This window comes from Myotis myotis, unplaced genomic scaffold (assembly GCF_014108235.1).
Source record: "Myotis myotis isolate mMyoMyo1 unplaced genomic scaffold, mMyoMyo1.p scaffold_m19_p_17, whole genome shotgun sequence".
Taxonomy (NCBI): domain Eukaryota; kingdom Metazoa; phylum Chordata; class Mammalia; order Chiroptera; family Vespertilionidae; genus Myotis; species Myotis myotis.
The window spans coordinates 33,661,016-33,678,876 of NW_023416321.1; the positions used below are offsets into that span (position 1 = coordinate 33,661,016).

The following is a 17,861-nucleotide window of genomic DNA, read 5'->3' on the forward strand; positions in this document are numbered from 1 at the left end:
AGGCGCCTGCAGGCCGGCCCCGCGCCCCCGCGCCCCGCCCCCGCCCGGCTCTCCCGGCGCCCGAGCCCGCAGGGCGCCCACCCCGCGGCTGGGGCTGCAGCCCGCGGCTCCGCGCGTCCTGCCCGGGCGGGCGGGCCTAGGGCCCCCGGACGCCCGCCTCCGCCTCGGTAGATGCTGACGTCAGGGAGGCGAAAACCAGAAGAAGGGGAAAAAAAAAAACCCGGCACGAGGGCGGAAGGGGAAAAACTTTATTTTTTCTCTTATTCTCTGCTGGGGCTGAAGCGCAGGGCAGGCGGCTGCGCCAGCGCGGGCTTCCGGAGAGCCGGGCGCGACCCCGGCCGCTGCGCGGAGGAGCCGAGCCCCGGGGGCGCCCGGCATGTGGGACCCCGCGGACTTCGAGCGCCACTGGCAGGCCGAGTTCCCCGGGCAGGCGGCGCCCGTCATGCGGCTGGACTCGGTGCTGGACGTGGAGCAGGAGCTGGAGCGCTGCAAACTCAACCTGAAGCGGCTGCAACAGGTGTCGGCCGAGGAGAAGTTTAAAGTGTCCTACCTGCAGTCGGTGCTGGCCCGGGAGCAGCGGGACCCGGGCTGCGGGCGCCGGGAGGGCGCAGACGGCGGCGGCGGGGCAGCGGCGGCCGAGGAGCCGGCGGCGGCCGAGCCGGAGCGGGCGCCGCCTCTGCGGGAGGAGGAGGAGGAGAGCGCACCGGGCGGCGGCGGCGGCGAACTCCCGGGACCCGCGTGCCCCGATCCGGAGGTGGCCGCCAAGGCCGAGACTCCGTGCGTGTGCCTGGACCTTCCCGCATGGCCCGTGGCGGCGGGGCCCGGGGCCACGGTGCGCAGCTTGACTGCCGCCATCCACCAGCAGCTGCTGCAGCCTCGCCTCCTCTTCAAGCCGCGGGAGGACTGCGCGCCCCTGGGCCACGATGGCACGGTTCCCGGGACCCCGGGCGAGGAGCCGGCCTCTGGGACCCGGGCGAGGGGGGGCTCCGAGGAGGGCGAGCCGGACGCCCCGGGCGCGGATGATGGGGGCGACAGCAGTGACCACGACTTCGAGATGGTGGATTTGAACGAGAAATTCGTCCTAGGCCACTTGCTTGTGGCCCCTTGTCGGTTCGGGACCCGCGGTGAGGCCGAAAAGGCGGCACGGGCGAGCAGCCCCCATCGCTGGATGCATCTGATCCCCGGGGGCCGGCGGCTACAGCGCAGGAGCCGCGACCTGGAGCAGCTGGAGTCCGAGGCCAAGGACGGGAGGCGCTCGCCCATCGCTACGGAGGAGGCCCCCCGGCGCGGGGCCCGCGATCACCTCCCCCGGTGGCGGCGCAAGGGCTTACTGTGGGTGCCCGAGCGGGACTCGCCCAGCCACAGCTCGCCAGAGAGGGGCAGTGACTGCAGCCACAACAGCTCAGACCACGAAGACGGCTCCTCTGCAGGTAGGCGCACCCCTCCCAAGATCCCAGATTTCGCTCACCCCCTGGGGGGGGCTTTTGGTCACCCCATCCCAGGCACACCTTGTTGTTGGTCCTGTTTAACCTCGGGCGCCTGGGAAGAAGGGAGATAAGATTTACCTGTTTACCTTGAAGCCACTTATGGAACTTGAAAAAAAAAAGGCAGACACCTAGTGCAGAGTGATTTGGGCTTGGGTGAGTTCATAAAAATAAACATTATGAGGATGGCAGGGGTGATGGAATGTGTGCTTGGCCAGACCACGGAGGAATCTTGCACTTAGGCCTCAGCCTTTCTGCTCTATTGCAACATCATCCACTCTCACCTCTTCCAACTCACCCTCCACAGGTCGGCCAGATTCCTTTGCACCACACGGTTAGGATCCTGCTCTGAGCAAACTGGTGGCTGCCATGTCCCCCAGATTCCTTAATGTGGAGGTCTCAATCTTCCACTTAATTTTCTGAATTTATCTCGCATCTCCTCCAGCCTGTATCTGTGTTCCCCTCAAATTGAAACAGGTTATCACTTTGGTGCAAGGTACATAACCCTCACTGGCCCCTCCCTGCCTTCGCTGACTGGCCCCCTTCCTAGAAGGCTGCACTTGGTCTGTCAGCTTCCGAGGAGCTAGGAGCCCGAGGGAGAAGGGAAGGGCTTTCACTTAGAATCATAGAGTCTTCAAGCTGGCCCCGTGCCCAGAGATCATGTCTAGGGCAGTGTCTTCACATGATAAAGGAGGAAACTGAAGCTCAGAAAGGTTAAGAGCTTGGTTGCTATGAGCTGGTGTCTCCACTTGGACTTCCTGTCACTCGTGGTTTCCCCTCACATCTGCCCTCTCTTCTGAGGACAGGACCTGGTCTTAGACAGTTTGCATCCCCTTGTGATGGTCAGCATGGTGTCTTGCATAGAGTAAGTGCTCCATAAATATTTCTTGAATAAATGTCTGCAGCCACAGGTCAGGGAGGAGGAAAGGACAGGGATGCGGGGTGGCCTGTGACTGCTCCTTTGCTGTCCCCTGGGGCGGTCAGGGTCTCCTCCACTACAGGGAAAGAATGAATTGGTGTCTGTCTAGCTCAGGCTGAGACCAGGAACTTCAGATGCCTTCCTGCTAAGTGAAGGAAGAAGAAAAAAATAAATCACTGATGCTGGGATTGTTCCAAACTTTCCATTATTAGATTTTATCTGGGTAAGTTTGCATTTGAATGAAAAACTGTCTACTTTGCTAAAAGCACATTTGGAAGGCCCATCAAGTCATCTGTTGTGATCAATTGCACTTATTCATTAGCAGAGATTGGCTGCTCTTCCCATAGATCATGCTTTTGCCGCCCATGCTAGTACCGTTTTTTTTTTAATGTGCCCCTTTAACTTAAAGGAAGCGTCTGAAGATTGCACTCCAGTGCCAAGTTTCAAATGCCCTCAGTGGAGGCTCCCCAAGCGGTCCAGCGCTGCTTCAGAGCTGGCTCCAATCCCATCTCCCTCAGACCCACATCAGTCACCCTGCCCGGGGTGCCCAAGGCACTGGGTTTTCTCCAGGGAGTGACTTTTATTTCTTCGAACTGTCTCCTCTCTTCTTAAGGGCACTCTAGCCCAGAGAGCACTTCCACTACCAAAGGTGCCCCCTTTGGGTGGATCAGTGATAAAAAAAAAAAAAAGATTCTGCTTCCTGTGGACTGAAGACTCCAGCCAGGACACATGTCTGGCACGCCTGGCTTTGGCTAGCGGTGCCTGGGCTGTATTTCAGACATCTCTTCAGGGCAAGCTCTGCAGGGAACCCCTGCACCACTCACTGCATGGGAGGGCGCTGCCTCCTGCCTCCAAAGCCTCCCCAGTGAGGAAGTGAATGGGTGGACACGCACATGCATACATGCATGTACACACACATGTATCCACACATTTCTGTACATGTGTACACATGTGCACAGAGTCACATAAATGTTGCGTATTGGCACACAATCAAGGAGAAAGAGACTTCAGGCACACAGAGAGGCACTAGAGCGGAGGGATTAACGGCATGGGTTTTCACACTGTGGGTGACAGCCCACTGAAATCCTGTGGTGAGGAATGAAAGCATTGCCAGGCCGCCGTGGCCACCCTGGGCCGTCCCTGCTTCATTTTTTCTCCATTGCGCTCAACCAGTTACCACCTGGGATGCAACAATTTTGTATGTGGATCTTATTCATCTTTCTCTCCGGTAAAACGCAAGCTCCAAGAGGGCAAGGATTTTTGTCTCTTTCTTTCACTGACATTGCCCCACAGCCGAAAACAGCACCTAACAGATATTAGATGTTCCATACATACTTGTTGAATGATCTGTGCAGGGTATACCCCCAAAGGCATACACACTTTAAGAGCTGATAGCTCAGTGTTGAGAATGAAATGTATTTTAATAAACACTGCCTTCATAATTATTTGAAGTGTGTGAATACATTTTGGGGGGACACCCTCTATATTTTAAATGAGATGGAATAGAAAAGAAAGCTTCAGAGTGTATTGCACATGGTCATGGTGAGTATTATTCTGTTTAAAAACTTTATTTTGCCCAGCTGCTGTCGCTTAGTGGTTGAGCGTTGTCCTATGAACCAGGAGGTTACGGGTTCAATTCCCGGTTGCAGGCTCGATCCCTGGTAGGGGGCGTGTGGAGGCAGCCAATCAATGATTCTCTTTCATCATTGATGTTTCTGTCTCTCTCTCTCTCTTTTCCTTCCTCTCTGAAATTAATAAAAATATATATTTAAAACAAAACAAATATTTTAAAATTTTTCAGTTATGTATAAATGTGTGCATAGATACTGGTTCCTGATGTAGAATTATTTCTTGGTGTGGGTTGTACAGAAAGCTTTGAAAATGCTGATAAAGACCATGGGCTCTGAAGCTAGATTGCTTGTATAACCTTGGGAGAAGTTGTTTGAATTTTCTGTGTCTCAGTTTCCTCTATAAAATGAGTGAGGCTGACAAACACTGCTTAGGTCATACTGTTGATATGAGGAATGTTATTTCTAAAGGGCTTGGAACAGACCCTGGCGCGTAGCAGACTTACCCAGTGTTCGCTAACCATGACCACAGGTTGTTTTCCTTGAGTCAGTGCTCCCACTTCCAGATCATCCTGAATCACAGGTGCTTTCTGTGATGCATGTGTTTTTCCTAGCCAGGCTCCGGCTCTTTCTGGTACCTTCCAGGCAGGAGGGCAGGACCCAGAGCACAGTGGTCATCTTAGCTCATGAGTCTCTCTTGCTGGATTGGCCCTCATGTTGTTTCTCCCTCTCCACCAGCAATCATGCCCATTTCCTGTACTCAGAGATCCTTAACTGAAGGTCAGGTTTATTGGGCAATTCAAACTCTGCCTTCCTCTCAGGATCTCAAGGAGAAGGATTACATGAGACATCTTAAAGGCCCAGCAGGAAGGAAGGAAGGGAGGGAGGGAGGGAGGGAGGGAAGGAGGGAGGGAGGGAGGGAGGGAGTAAGGAAGGAAGGAAAGAAAAGGAAGGAGAAAGGAAGGAAGGAAAGAAAAGGAAAGGGAAGGAAAGGAAGGAAGGAAGGAAGGAAGGAAGGAAGGAAGGAAGGAAGGAAGGAAGATAGATGGCCCAGAGCTCCCCACCCTGGAAGAGGGCTGCTTTCTCTTAGATGAGGGGCAGATCCTCATATCAAGACACATTTGGGGTTTTTTCCTACACATAACAGCCAAATCAGATTTTAAAGTAGTTAGAATGCCTTTTTTATTTTCCCTCAATATATGGAGAGATAGAAACATCAGTGATGAGAGAGAATCACTGATAGGCTGCCTCCTACATACCCCACACTGGGGATTGAGCTGGAAACCTGGGCATGTGCCCTGACTGGGAATGGAACCATGACCTCCTGGCTCATAGGTCAACGCTCAACCACTGAGCCACACCAGCCAGGCAAATTGGCACTTTTAACTCTCAGCAAGTAATGCTGTCCTGGCCAGCTGTAGAATTCTAGATTTCTCAATGTGGGAAGCCCTGCTATCAGATTCTGCCAATCTGCCAATGAAGACTTCTTATTTTTAATCTTATGGGAAATGCATTTCCTGCTAGGTAATCATGTTACCTAGTTCATTTGTAACCTGGTGGGGTTTTTTTTTTTCCCCTTCCCGTTAGTGACTAATGAGATTTTTGCTTCAGGAAAAAAAAAAAAAAAATCCCTGTGTTCAGTGGATGTGTTTGAATAACTTAACTCAAAAGTATTGAATTTTCCGCCTTAGCTGTGTTAGAGTAATTTTTTTCCCATTCCCTGTTGTGGAGAAGACATTAAAGAACTCTTTGAGGCATATGCTGGTGGCTGGCTGTGATTCATTTATAACCGGAGTTGATATTGCGTCACTGTTTGCTTAGTTCTTCAATGCTGGCCTGTCTCCTCCCCTCGCCCCCACCACCTTAGCACCATCTACATCTTATGAACACTGTAGTCAGTCAGAGGATGTGGGTGGGCTTAGCAAGTTCTTCCTCCTCTACAATCAAGCCTGAAAATGTTTCTTCTTCTTAAGGGACTATTCATAAAGCAATTGACTATGTCTTCGACACTGGATCTTTATGTGTTAAAGTCAGTCTCGTCATGCATTTTCCTGGCTTTGGAATAATGGTACAAACACTCTCTGCATCTGAAAATTGGGCTTGATGTTCCCCAGCTTGCAAGGTTGTGAGGCTTACATTGGACAAGTTACTGACTTTCTCTAGGCCCCAGGTTTTGTATCTGCTGAGTGGGGGTGATAATGATAGAACTGTGTATGTCAAGCGTGTCAAACTCGCGGCCCCGCAGGCCGCAGGCCTTGGTTTATTTGGGCTGTGTTAGCCTTTGAGTTTGACATGCTTGATGTATGTCATAGACTTGGGAAGCTTCAGTGAGATCATGTGTGTAAAGTGACATAGCACAGGGGCGGGCACCTACGTGTTTAGTAAGTCTTAGGTGGTGTTACTGTGGCTGTTCCAAGTACAGGAACTTTCAGTTTGGCTGAACCACGACACAGCTCATATTCACGTACTATCTTCATGTAATGAAGTTCCCCAAGCCTTTTCGCTTATCTCTTTCTCTCCTTTCTGACCTTCCTCAGGTCCAGAGCTGTTTTTTGTTGTTGTTGTTTTTAATATATTTTTATTGATATAGAGGAAGGGAGAGGGAGAGAGAGAAACATCAATGATGAGAGAGAATCATTGATTGGCTGCCTCCTGCACGACTCCCTACTGGAGATTGAGCCCGCAGCCCGGGCATGTGCGCTTGACCAGGATCAAACCCGGGATCTTGCGGTCCGCAGGCCGACGCTCTATCCACTGAGCCGAACCGGCCAGGGCTCCGGAGGTGTTTTGCTCTTTTGCGGTCTCTGGTCCTTCCCCGGTCAAGCCCTGTCTCCCGGTTAAGCCCTGTCTCTACAAAACCATTATCTGGCTTCTTATTTCCTACGTTCTCCCCACTTGCTTCCAGCCAGTGCTCATTCCTGCCAGTGCCTTTTCCCGTGCTCTTTTTGGCATTTGAGATGCCCTCCCACCTCCATTTGCCTAGTTGCAAAGACAACCTTTCCTTTGAGGCCTAGCTTTTAAAATTTTTGTTTTGTTTTTGTCCCCATTGATTTTTATAGAAAGTGGAAAGGAGGGATAGAGACAGAGAGAGAAAAACATTGGTGTGCGAGAGACACATCGATCGGTTGCCTCCCCCAGCCTGCAACCGAGGCACATGGGCTTGACCGGAATTGAACCCGAAACCCTTCTGCAGGCTCACGCTCCAACCACTGAGAAAACTGGCCAGGGCAAAGCCGGGCTTTTTTATGGAACCTTGTATTGGTGAAGATATGGGTTTGCTGTATAAGACAAAACACGCAAAAAAAGTGGCTTACGCAGGACAGAGGTTCATGCATCCCTCATATAAAGAATTCCAGAAGTAAGCAGTGCAGGAGGGCTGTGGTGACCACACCGTCATCAGGAATTCCGGCTTCTTTTGCCTTTTGCTTTCTGTCTCAAGTTCTCCTCGCGGTCCCAAAACAGCTGCTGGAAATCCAGTCATCGCATTCCTGTCTCAGACAAGAATTAGAAGAGAGGGAGTGAGTGGCAGCTTTCAGTCTGTCTTTTAGGCAGTTTCCTGGAAGTCTCTCTTAACAATTTCTGTTTAGATTTCATTAGCCACCTCGAGCTCCAAGGGAGCCTGGGAAATGCAGTGTTTTATCTGGGCATATGGCATGTGCCACCTCCTAGAGAATAGGGACTCTGTTACAAGGAAAAATGGAAGAATGGATATTGAGGAGGCAACTAGCAGCCTCTGGCACTAGCCTTTTCCAACTACTCCAACCCATCTTGTGGTTCTTGGAGTGAGCCTCACGCTCGCACAATTGTTTTATTATTGTGCCATCTATTAGTTCATTGACCCAATGAACAAACAACGACTGAACTGCTGCTCTGTGCAAGGCACGACGCCTTTTATTTATGCTCTGTGAAGAGTTGCTCTCAAACTAAGAGGTTAGCTGGCCTCCTCGAGGGCGAGGCACATGGCTTGTGCTTCTTTGTCTCCCTCACAACAGTATCTTTCACAGAGCTGGGCACAGGGTAGGCACTTCCTAAGTCCTGGTTGATTTGGGAGTGGTCACAGTGAGCAGCTCTTTGAAAATAGGAATTCCCTGGCTTGGTACCGTGGTAGACGATCCTAGTTGTGTAAGGTTTGTGTCTGGTCGATTCTGGTTTTGAGGAAGCACAGCAGGGAGACTGGGGCAAGGGGCATCTCTGAGCATCGAGGCTGCCTTGCAGCTGCATAGACTTGTCCAGGTGTTGGGGGAAGATTTGGCTGTTTTGGCAACTGGGCTCTGTTTGTATACCAAACTGGAATTATAAGCAGAAATCCCTGTGCCCACCTGCCTTTCTTTACCACGGCTGTCTCCGTGGCTGTATTCACACCACGTGACTCTCTTGTTATTGCTGCCCTGCACAGCTGCAGGGTGATCTGCAGTCTTTCCGCAGCGAGCGTCACCTGCGTCCGCGTTGCTGTCTTCCGTCCGATCCTGGCTTTAGTGTGCCCGGGACAAGGCTGTCTGACGGGAGGCTGCCTAGGGCTTGTGCCGCATCTTGAAGCTGCTAAGCAAATGATTGTTTTAAAATTTTTATCGGCACGTAGGAGGAAAGGAACTAGGGCATATTTAGCTTCTACTACCTGCAAGGTGCTATGTTCAGTGTTTCACCTACACTATCACGTTTACTGTTCAGAACGGTCTACTGTTCTAACTGTAAAGCACTAACTACCATTCTTACTTTGCAAAGGAGGAGACTAGGGCTCTGACCAGCTAACTAACAAGCCCAAGTTTGCTTAGAGCTAAGTAACCGGGTTATTTTTTCCCTCCTATTGAAATAATTAGTTCATTTTCTTGAGAGATAATTGACATTTTATAAAGTTCACCCTTTTTTTTAAGGGCATGCTCATGGTTTTTAGTATATTCACTATATTCACAAGGTTGTATGACCATCGCCACTCTAATTCCAGACCATTTTCATCCGGGGCAGTGGCGGGGGTGGGGGCGGGGGAGGGGGGAGGGGCGGGGTTAGGGGGGTGCTGTTTTTGAACCTAGGCTTTTCCTACAACCGTGCCATTTCCTTTTCTAATTTGCCACATGCAGTGATTTAACATAATGAGACCGGATCTGGGAGACATCAAGGCTTGTTTGGGTGAGATTAGTACGTAAAAGGACCACCCACTTTGTCCACACACTTCGTCTGGGCGGTCCTGGTGCCCATTTGAACTGCAGATGGGACTCGCCTTGATTCCTCTGGCCCCGTTTTACCCTGTTTGTGTTTTCTGGACGTGGGGCATGGGGCAGAACACCCCAAACCTGAGGTTCCACGAGCACCCCTCATTCCTGCCGTGGGCTGATGGTTGGCATGGTGAGAGGGGCCCTTGTACTGACCTGTGTCTTTTTGTCTTTGTAGCCCCAGAATGTCATAGTGCCTGGGATATAGAAAGTGCTCCATCCATGTTCACGAATACTCAGACATTCATTCCATTGCCTCTCATCTAAAGCACTGCAAAAACCACTCGTTCTGCCTCTAACCGTTCTCCCCTAGCCCCCAGCTCTCTTCCCAAAGACAAAGTGATGGCTCTCTCCGTAGGTTAGACTGCAGTCATCATACTGGTTGTCTGTCCCTTTAAAAGCTTTCCTCCTAAGCCCGACCTAGCAACTGCTATTTTCATGCTATTGGCCTGCACGGGAACACATGGCCACTAGCTGGCCTGAGGGCCTGCGAATCAGAAAATGTAGCTCTTCAGCCTCTGGTGTAAAGATTGTTAAGGGCGAAGGGCATTGTGAGTGGCTTTTGGAAAACCAGCCCCACCATCCTTCTCTGAACTTTGTACAGTCACTCATTTCAGCAGTTAGAAATGGTTTAAAATGGTTGGCTTCTTTGTTGCCCACACTGGAGTCTAAGCCCTTAAACCAGTGGTTCTCAACCTTCTGGCCCTTTAAATACAATTGCTCATGTTGTGACCCAACCATAAAATTATTTTCGTGGCTACTTCATCACTGTCATGTTGCTACTGTTATGAATCGTCATGTAAATATCTGATATGCAGGATGGTCTTCGGCGACCCCTGTGAAAGGGTCGTTCGACCGCCAAAGGGGTCACGACCCACAGGTTGAGAACCGCTGCCTTAAAGTGTGTGTGTGCTGGAAGGAAACCACTTCTTTTTTCTTTTTTTTTTTAATATATTTTTATTGATTTTTTTACAGAGATGAAGGGAGAGAGCTAGAGAGTTAGAAACATCGATGAGAGAGAAACATCGATCAGCTGCCTCCTGCACATCTCCCACTGGGGATGTGCCCGCAACCCAGGTACATGCCCTTGACCGGAATCGAACCTGGGACCTTTCAGTCCATAGGCCGACGCTCTATCCACCGAGCCAAACCGGTTTCGGCGGAAACCACTTCTTTTAACTGTAGCATCCCTGCCCCCAGCACAGGGCTCGCATATTGTATTGACCGAACAAATAAAATAATTATTGTGCATTTTCAAGTAAGAATTTTATGGGATTAGAATACCTGGGCAGACTGTTGGGGTTTCTAAGCATTTAAAGACCTTTTTCCCCCTCCTTCTCTTTCTCTTCTTTGCCTTTATCTCCATCTCTTCCTCCCCCTTCTCCTCTGTTTTTGGGTCAGCAGGGCCCATTGAAAAGACATGTTCTAGAGCTGGGGTGGGTCTTTCTTCCTGGAGCCCTTTCCAAACTTCACATGCCTCAAGCACATGTTGACGTGTGCCCTGGCAGCTTGCCACCATGTCTGCCAGCCAGCCAGTTGGGAATTTGTCCCTCTTCCTGATGGGAGTGTGTTGTTTCCTGAAGGTGGGCAATGCCGAATAAGGCTGATACGTCAATCCTGACCAACGAGGACCTCCCTAGCTAATGGAGACCTGTGCTAGTTATTAGGGCTGTGAACGAAATATTTTGGTTCCCCCATTGCTTTCTGGGAACATGGTGGGTAGGATGACATTACCGGTTCCCTTGACATCGGGTAGGATGATCTGCCTAGTTCTGTTCAGTGAGCTTGAATGGAAGTGGTGTGTGCCACTCCTGGACCAGAGCGTTTAATGCTAATCTGAGACCCTTCAGAGCTCTCGTTCCCCTTTTCTGTTGCGATGCACAATGTTCCCATTGGTGACTGCTCTATCAGCCTGGGTCCTAGAGAGCGGGAAGAACAGTGCAGGGCAGGCTCCTCATTAACCCGCAATGGACACGTACTCCTAGAGTGAGAAAGAAACCACTGTTATTTTAAGCCACCGCAATGTTCAGTGCTATTTGTTACTGCAGCATTGTCTAGTTTATCCTGACTGACACAAAACCCTGATTTATAGTCATACAGAAGAATGGCTCTTCTGAGCCTAAGAAATCAATGTGTTTTCCTCAAAACTTCTAAGTACCCTTCTCACGAAGGCCAAGTGGTAACCGTAGCTGTTTGTATGTGTAGATGAAAGGCTGGATCTCAAAAATGTAAAAAGCAATGTTAGGAATGGCTAAATTGTTTCACCAGTGATTTGCTAGAACAGCAGTTCTCAACCTGTGGGTCGCGACCCCTTTGGGAGTCGAACGACCCTTTCACAGGGGTCGCCTAAGACCATCGGAAAACACATATATAATTACATATTGCTTTTGTGATTAATCACGATGCTTTAATTATGTTTAATTTGTAACCATGAAAATACATCCTGCATATCAGATATTTACATTACGATTCATAACAGAAGCAACATTACAGTTATGAAGTAGCAACGAAAATAATTTTATGGTTGGGGGTCACCACCACATGAGGAACTGTATTAAAGGGTCGTGGCATTAGGAAGGTTGAGAACCACTGTGCTAGAAGGATTTGTGACTCAATAGCAGATCATACTCATGGCCAAGATTTTTTTTTTTTACAGAGGCTACAGAGCAAACGCAGTGAGAAATAAATAGATCAGCAGACTCTAGAGAGGTCCAGCAGAGGCTTTTGGCGACCTTTGTTATCTGAGGCCATGTAGGAGTGGTCTCTCTCTAACAGCAAACTACCCAGACATATGTGGAATATCTTCCCTCAAAGAAGTCTGAATCTCAAGGTTTGAGACTATTAAGAGGGCTGGTGACATAGGCATATCTTGCTAAATAACCAGCCATGGCAACCAAAAATAAGACCCCTGCCCCCCGCCCCCCGTGAAACCAGATGTACATCACCAATCTTGATTTTTGCGCAAAGGAACTTGATAAGCCATTACAGCAGCGGTTCTCAACCTGTGGGTCGCGACCCCTTTGGCGGTCGAAAGACCCTTTCACAGGGGTCGCCTAAGACCATCCTGCATATTACATACTTACATTACGATTCATAACAATAGCAACATTACAGTTATGAAGTAGCAACGAAAATAATTTTATGGTTGGGTCACAACATGAGGGACTGTACTTAGAGGGCCAGAAGGTTGGGAACCACTGCATTACAACATGGTCCATTGTTCCAGGTGCAAAATGATGACATCACTAACATGTGAGAAGGATACCAGAATTAAAAACCATGGCGGCCACCCTGGCTGGTGTGGCTTTGTTGGTTGGAGAGTCATCCCATACATCAAAGGGTCTCAGGTTCAATCCTCCATTGAGGTGTGTACAGAAGGCAATTGATCAATGTTTCTCTCTCACATCGATGTCTCTCTCTCTTTCTCTCTTTCTCTCTCTCTCTCTCTCTCTCTCTCTCTCTCTCCCTCTCTCTCCCCCCCTTCCCGTCTCTCTAAAATCAATTTTAAAAGAACAAGCATGAAGATCTATTTTGCCCGTGATGTAGTAGTATATTGACTTTACTCGTGAAGGCGTAAATGTCTGATTGCCCAGATCTCTGAGAAATGTGATTTCTGTGGGGGATTTTGCACATTTGGGATAATGTGACTCTCATAAAAGTTCCAGAAATGCAATATAATTTTCCAAATTTTTTATTAATTAGATTTTGGGGCCCATCCTCTAACCTACTTACACCATTACTTATTTCAAATCAATAAAAAAAAAAACAAAAAAAACCAGACTTATAAACAAAAGTTTGAAACTATCCATTTGCCATTTGGGGATACCTGACTAAAATGAGATGGTTTTGTAATGCCCAGTGTTTAGTAGAAGTATATATTGTAATCAATACAGCCCCATGACACTAAGTACTTTTATCCCCATTCTATAGTAATACGTCTAGAAAGATTGAGTCACTTGCCCAAGTCACACAGCTAATGAAGGACAGAACTGGAATGGAACCCAGTTACTTCTGGGGCCAAAGTTACTCTATTCCATCTTATCACTAACTCTTAAGCTCTCCAGACTGCAGCTCCTCCTCTCTAAGAGAAGCTGCGTGGACTGGAGGGGTTTCCAGGCCTAACTTTATGAATACTAGTTAAGTTAGATGAGCTGGGACTCTGTACTGAGTAACGGTTAAGAGCTTGGCTTTTAATCCGAGGAACCTGGGCTTGGATCCAGGTTCCCTTGTTATTTTGTGCCCTTAACCTTGCTGTAGGGTGTCCCAAAATTTACGCAAGAAGTAATTTTGATAGAAAACACAGGTTTATAATTAAAAATTGTACACTTTTTATTGATTCATAAAGTATACATTATAGGGTTATGTATGGAATAGCACATCGGGTAAATAGCCTCCATGGCTTTGCTGGCACATACGCAAAGCCGTGGTCTTCATTGGTCTTCATTGTCCCTGCTCCTGGGCCATAATTGGTACTTGGTAATGCTTATCAAATTGAAGGGATTGAAATCAAAGGGCAACAGATATTAGAATCTGATTCAATAAACCAAGTAAAATTAGGCTTTTATTTTTGTTGTTGTTGTTGTTGTTAATGCTCGTGCAAAATTCAAATCTTGCGTGAATTTTGGGACACCCTGTACTAACCCATTGTCTTTTCTGTACAATGGAGATGGTGTTGTAAAGATTACATGGAGCCTGACCCACGTGGCTCAGTTGGTTGGGTGTCATCATGTATACCAGGAGGTTGCTGGTTCGATTTGGGGGACTTGTGAGGGACAGGTAATAGATGTTACCCTCTGGCACTGAAGTTTCTCCCTTTCCCTCTCCCTTCCTCTCTCTCTCTCTAAAAATCAAGGAAAATATATTTTTAAAAAATTAAATGGAGCCCGCCTATGTTGCTCAGTGGTTGAGTGTCAACCTATGAACCAGGAGGTCATGGTTCCATTCCGGTCAGGGCACATGCCCGGGTTGAGGTCTCAATCCCCATTAGGGGGTGTGCAGGGGGCAGCCAATCCATGATTCTCTCTCGTCATTGATGTTTCTATCTCTGAAATCAATAAAAATATCTTTTTTTAAAAAAGATTAAATGGAATAATCTTTTGGAAAATGTGTAGCACAGTGCCTGGCATACAGTAAACGCTGCGTAAATGCAGTCACTGGTATGATGGTCAAGAGCATGCTGGCTAGGACCACGTTGCCCAGACCTTGTGTTAACTTACATTTTTTTGTGCCTCCGTTTCCATATCTGTAGACTGAGGGTGATAATATGATAACAATACCTAATGAAGTTGATATGAAGATAAAATTACTCCATGTATAAAGCACTTAGCAGCTAACACCCAGTAACCAGTGTGCATTGGTTAGTTTCATTATTATCACAGTCATTACGGGTTTGGCCAAGTCTATCGCCGAGATAGACTGTAACGGTGAAAAGCGGTATCTGACACATCTTGTTGCCTGGTCTTTTCCTTAATTGAAATCTGAGGCTTCAGGAAATCCTGCAGTTTGAATAATCCAAGAGCCGGAGCAGTGGAGCATCCAATTACGAGTGCCTCCCAGCTGCAGCTGGGGAGGAAGGTGCCTCCAGCACTGTCTCGCTGAGGTTGTGGTCCTATTATGGAGAAAGCCTTGCTTTGTATGCAGCTGCCTTGCCTTGGTACTGCCGCATAATTGTGCCTTTTTGTTTTATTTTAAAGCATCTTGAGGAATTCAGAGCCCTCTCCCGCTGAGAGCTGCAAAGCCAAAGAGTGGCATGTCTCTAATGAGCCTTGCGGACTCTCTGATGGCCCCACCGAGGCAGCCAGGCAGGGAGCACACACACAGGCCGCACCGGCATCCCCAGGCGCCCTTTGAGCACAGGCCGCCATGCTGGACCTCATTGTGGGACTCCCTGGGCACCCCCAGGATACCCCACGCCTGTCTTCTTTGTCTCAGAAGGGCACAGAGTTGCTTCCTGAATACTAGGCTTGTTGGTAACCTTTGTGGGCTGGCAGCGAGCAAACAGACATTAATTATTCATATCAGCGGGCCTGAAGGAGCTGTTGTTTGCAGAGTTGACTGTCCTTCTGGCTTCCAGACCCAGAATTCCCCAGGGCCCTTGGACAAGCAGAAGACAGTGTGGTTCTTAGAGGCAGCTGCTGTGAAAGTGAGGTGGCAAGTGGCCGCCCCCAGGCTACATGCAGTCTGCTGATGTGCTTTGCTGAGGGTTAAAACGAAATGAAAACAATTTAAAATGGGGAGACTTTGCATAAAATCTGATTTCTGGCTTTTCTTGAAAGATGGGGAAGTATGCAATACATGTGGAAATCATCAGGCCAAAACGCTGACCCCTTCGGAGCGGACACGATTCCCTAATTGCTTCAGCCTTCCTCTGGCCCCTTTATCTGCTCGCATTGTGAGAGGTGTGTGTATAGGGCAGTGAACCGAGCAAGACTCTGGAGCTGAGCTGCCTGGCCTTGCAGCCTGCCTCTGCCACCTACTAGCAGTGTGCCCTTAGGCAAATGACTTAACCCCTGTGGGCCCCAGTTTCTTCATCTGTAAAATGGGGATGTTACATAGTTTACATCACAAATTTGTGAGAACTGTTGAGTTAGTTAAGTGCTTAGGATAGCGCCTGTCACATATTAAGTGCTGCTTCGTTGTTAATAGCTACTAGTATTACACTACCTGTCCAGTGTTTTAGGCATTTGAGATCACGTTCCCTGTGTTAAAGTTGTTTTTCAGAGAAGAAAAAAAATGTATTTCTTTCCTAGTGTGCCTCTTAACTCACTAATAAGTGTTCACTCCCTCCTCCAATCTCAGCCCCTTGGAATGTAACAGTTAGAGTAGTCCTACCTACTGTAACAAACCAACTGCAAGGTGTCCATGGCTTAAAAGGCTGTTTCTTTGGGTTCACATAACAATGAAGTAAGTGTTCCTGATGGGCAGGTTTGCTTCCCTTGGTCACTCAGACCCCAGGCTCCTGCACTCTTGTGGATCTGCCCTCCTCTAGGTTTCTCAGCTTTCAGAGAGCACTAGGGGAGCAAGAGAATGAGACACACTTGCTTCTTAACTCTCTTAGCTCAGAGGTGATTCCCATTTCTTCCTTTCATATTCCATTGGCAAAGATAAGGCACGTGTTCCCTCTTGGATTCGGGGGTCCCTCACTCTGCATCTGCTCCCCAGCAAGAGTCCTACTCTGGGGAAGGGGCTGGGGCAGGAATCCTTGGAGGACCCCCAGCCGTGTTTGCCATCACAGTCATTGAGCCCCAAATCGTCATCCTCCTGGACCTATTTTCTTGTTGCCTCCTAACAGCCTGTGAAATGTTTCCAAGGGTGACTGCCTTGTTTTTGTTCGGTTTATTGGGGAGATAAGGAGAGAAACAATCATTTCATTTTCAATTTTATGCTTCAAATTTGTATATACCATAGAAGCATTGATTTAGGATATCGAAATTAGATTTGGGCAATGTATTTCATCTGAATTACCTGTGTGGATAGAAATACAACATAACCCTTGTGTTAAATATACATTGAAATAGCTGTGAAATTTGAGGTAACAAGACCATTTACAATCAGAATTGTTAGATTCAAATCTTAAATCTCTACTCTTTTTTTTTCTCCTTTAAATGGGGTTAGCTGTAGACATCTAGCACTTAGCCTTGTTAAGGTAGGTAATTTAAACTTATTAAGACAGTTATTCATGGGAGATATATATACCGATAAAATATACTAGTACCACAAATTCCAAAAAGTGATGAAAGCAAAAATAGTTTTTTAGGTTGGAGGGCGGCGGGGAAGCAGAAGTCCTAAGCCAGTGGTTCTCAACCTTGGCTGCACATTAGAATCATCTGGGAATCTTTTTTAAATCCTGATTTCTGGGCCTCATCCTCCACAAATTCTGTTTCTTTGTTACTAATGTTGTGGCCCGACCCTATAACAGAAAGCCGAAAGACACATGAAAACATGCTCAAAGTCACTAATTATACGAGAGATGCAAATCAAAACAATAGTGCAGTATCATCTCACACCTGTCAGAATGGCTATCATCAACAAATCAACAAACAACAAGTGTTGGAGAGGATGTGGAGAAAAAGGAACCCTCTGCACTGCTGGTGGGAATGCAGACTGGTGCAGCCACTGTGGAGCACAGTATGGAGTTTCCTCAAAAAACTAAAAATGGAACTCCCATTTGACCCAGTGATCCCACTTCTAGGAATATATCCCAAGAAGCCAGAAACACCAATCAGAAAGGATATATGCACCCCTATGTTCATAGCAGCACAATTCACCATAGCTAAGATTTGGAAACAGCCTGTGCCCATCAGCAGATGAGTGGATTAGAAAACTATGGTACATCTACACAATGGAATACTACGCTGTGGTAAAAAAGAAGGAACTCTTGCCATTTGCAACAGCATGGATGGAAGTGGAGAGCATTCTGCTAAGTGAAATAAGCCAGTCAGAGAAAGATAAATACCACATGATCTCACTCATTTGTGGAATATAGAGAACAACATAGACTGATGAACAGGGACAGATCCAAAGACAGAGAAACAGCGATCAGACTATCAATCCCCAGAGGGAAAGTAGAGGATGGAGGGGGTAAGGGGCAGAGATCAACCAAAGGACTTGTATGCATGCGTATAAGCCAAACCAGTGGACACGGACAACAGGGGGATGAGAGCATGAGTGGAGGGGGGGTGGG

The 17,861-nt window shown here is 48.0% G+C and overlaps 1 protein-coding gene across 3 annotated transcripts in view; it reads left to right on the plus strand.

Annotated features, from left to right (window-relative positions):
* The first annotated feature begins 223 nt into the window (after positions 1-223).
* Positions 224-17,861, plus strand: part of ABR (ABR activator of RhoGEF and GTPase) — a 185,315-nt gene continuing 167,677 nt past the window's right edge. Inside the window, exon 1 of one of the 3 annotated variants that reach the window (XM_036340902.1) lies at positions 224-1,430. In XM_036340902.1, coding sequence (XP_036196795.1) covers positions 377-1,430 — 1,054 coding nt within the window. In that variant the 5' untranslated portion in view covers positions 224-376. The remainder of the gene's footprint in view (positions 1,431-17,861) is intronic. The other 2 variants (XM_036340901.1, XM_036340900.1) reach the window with 2 other exon arrangements.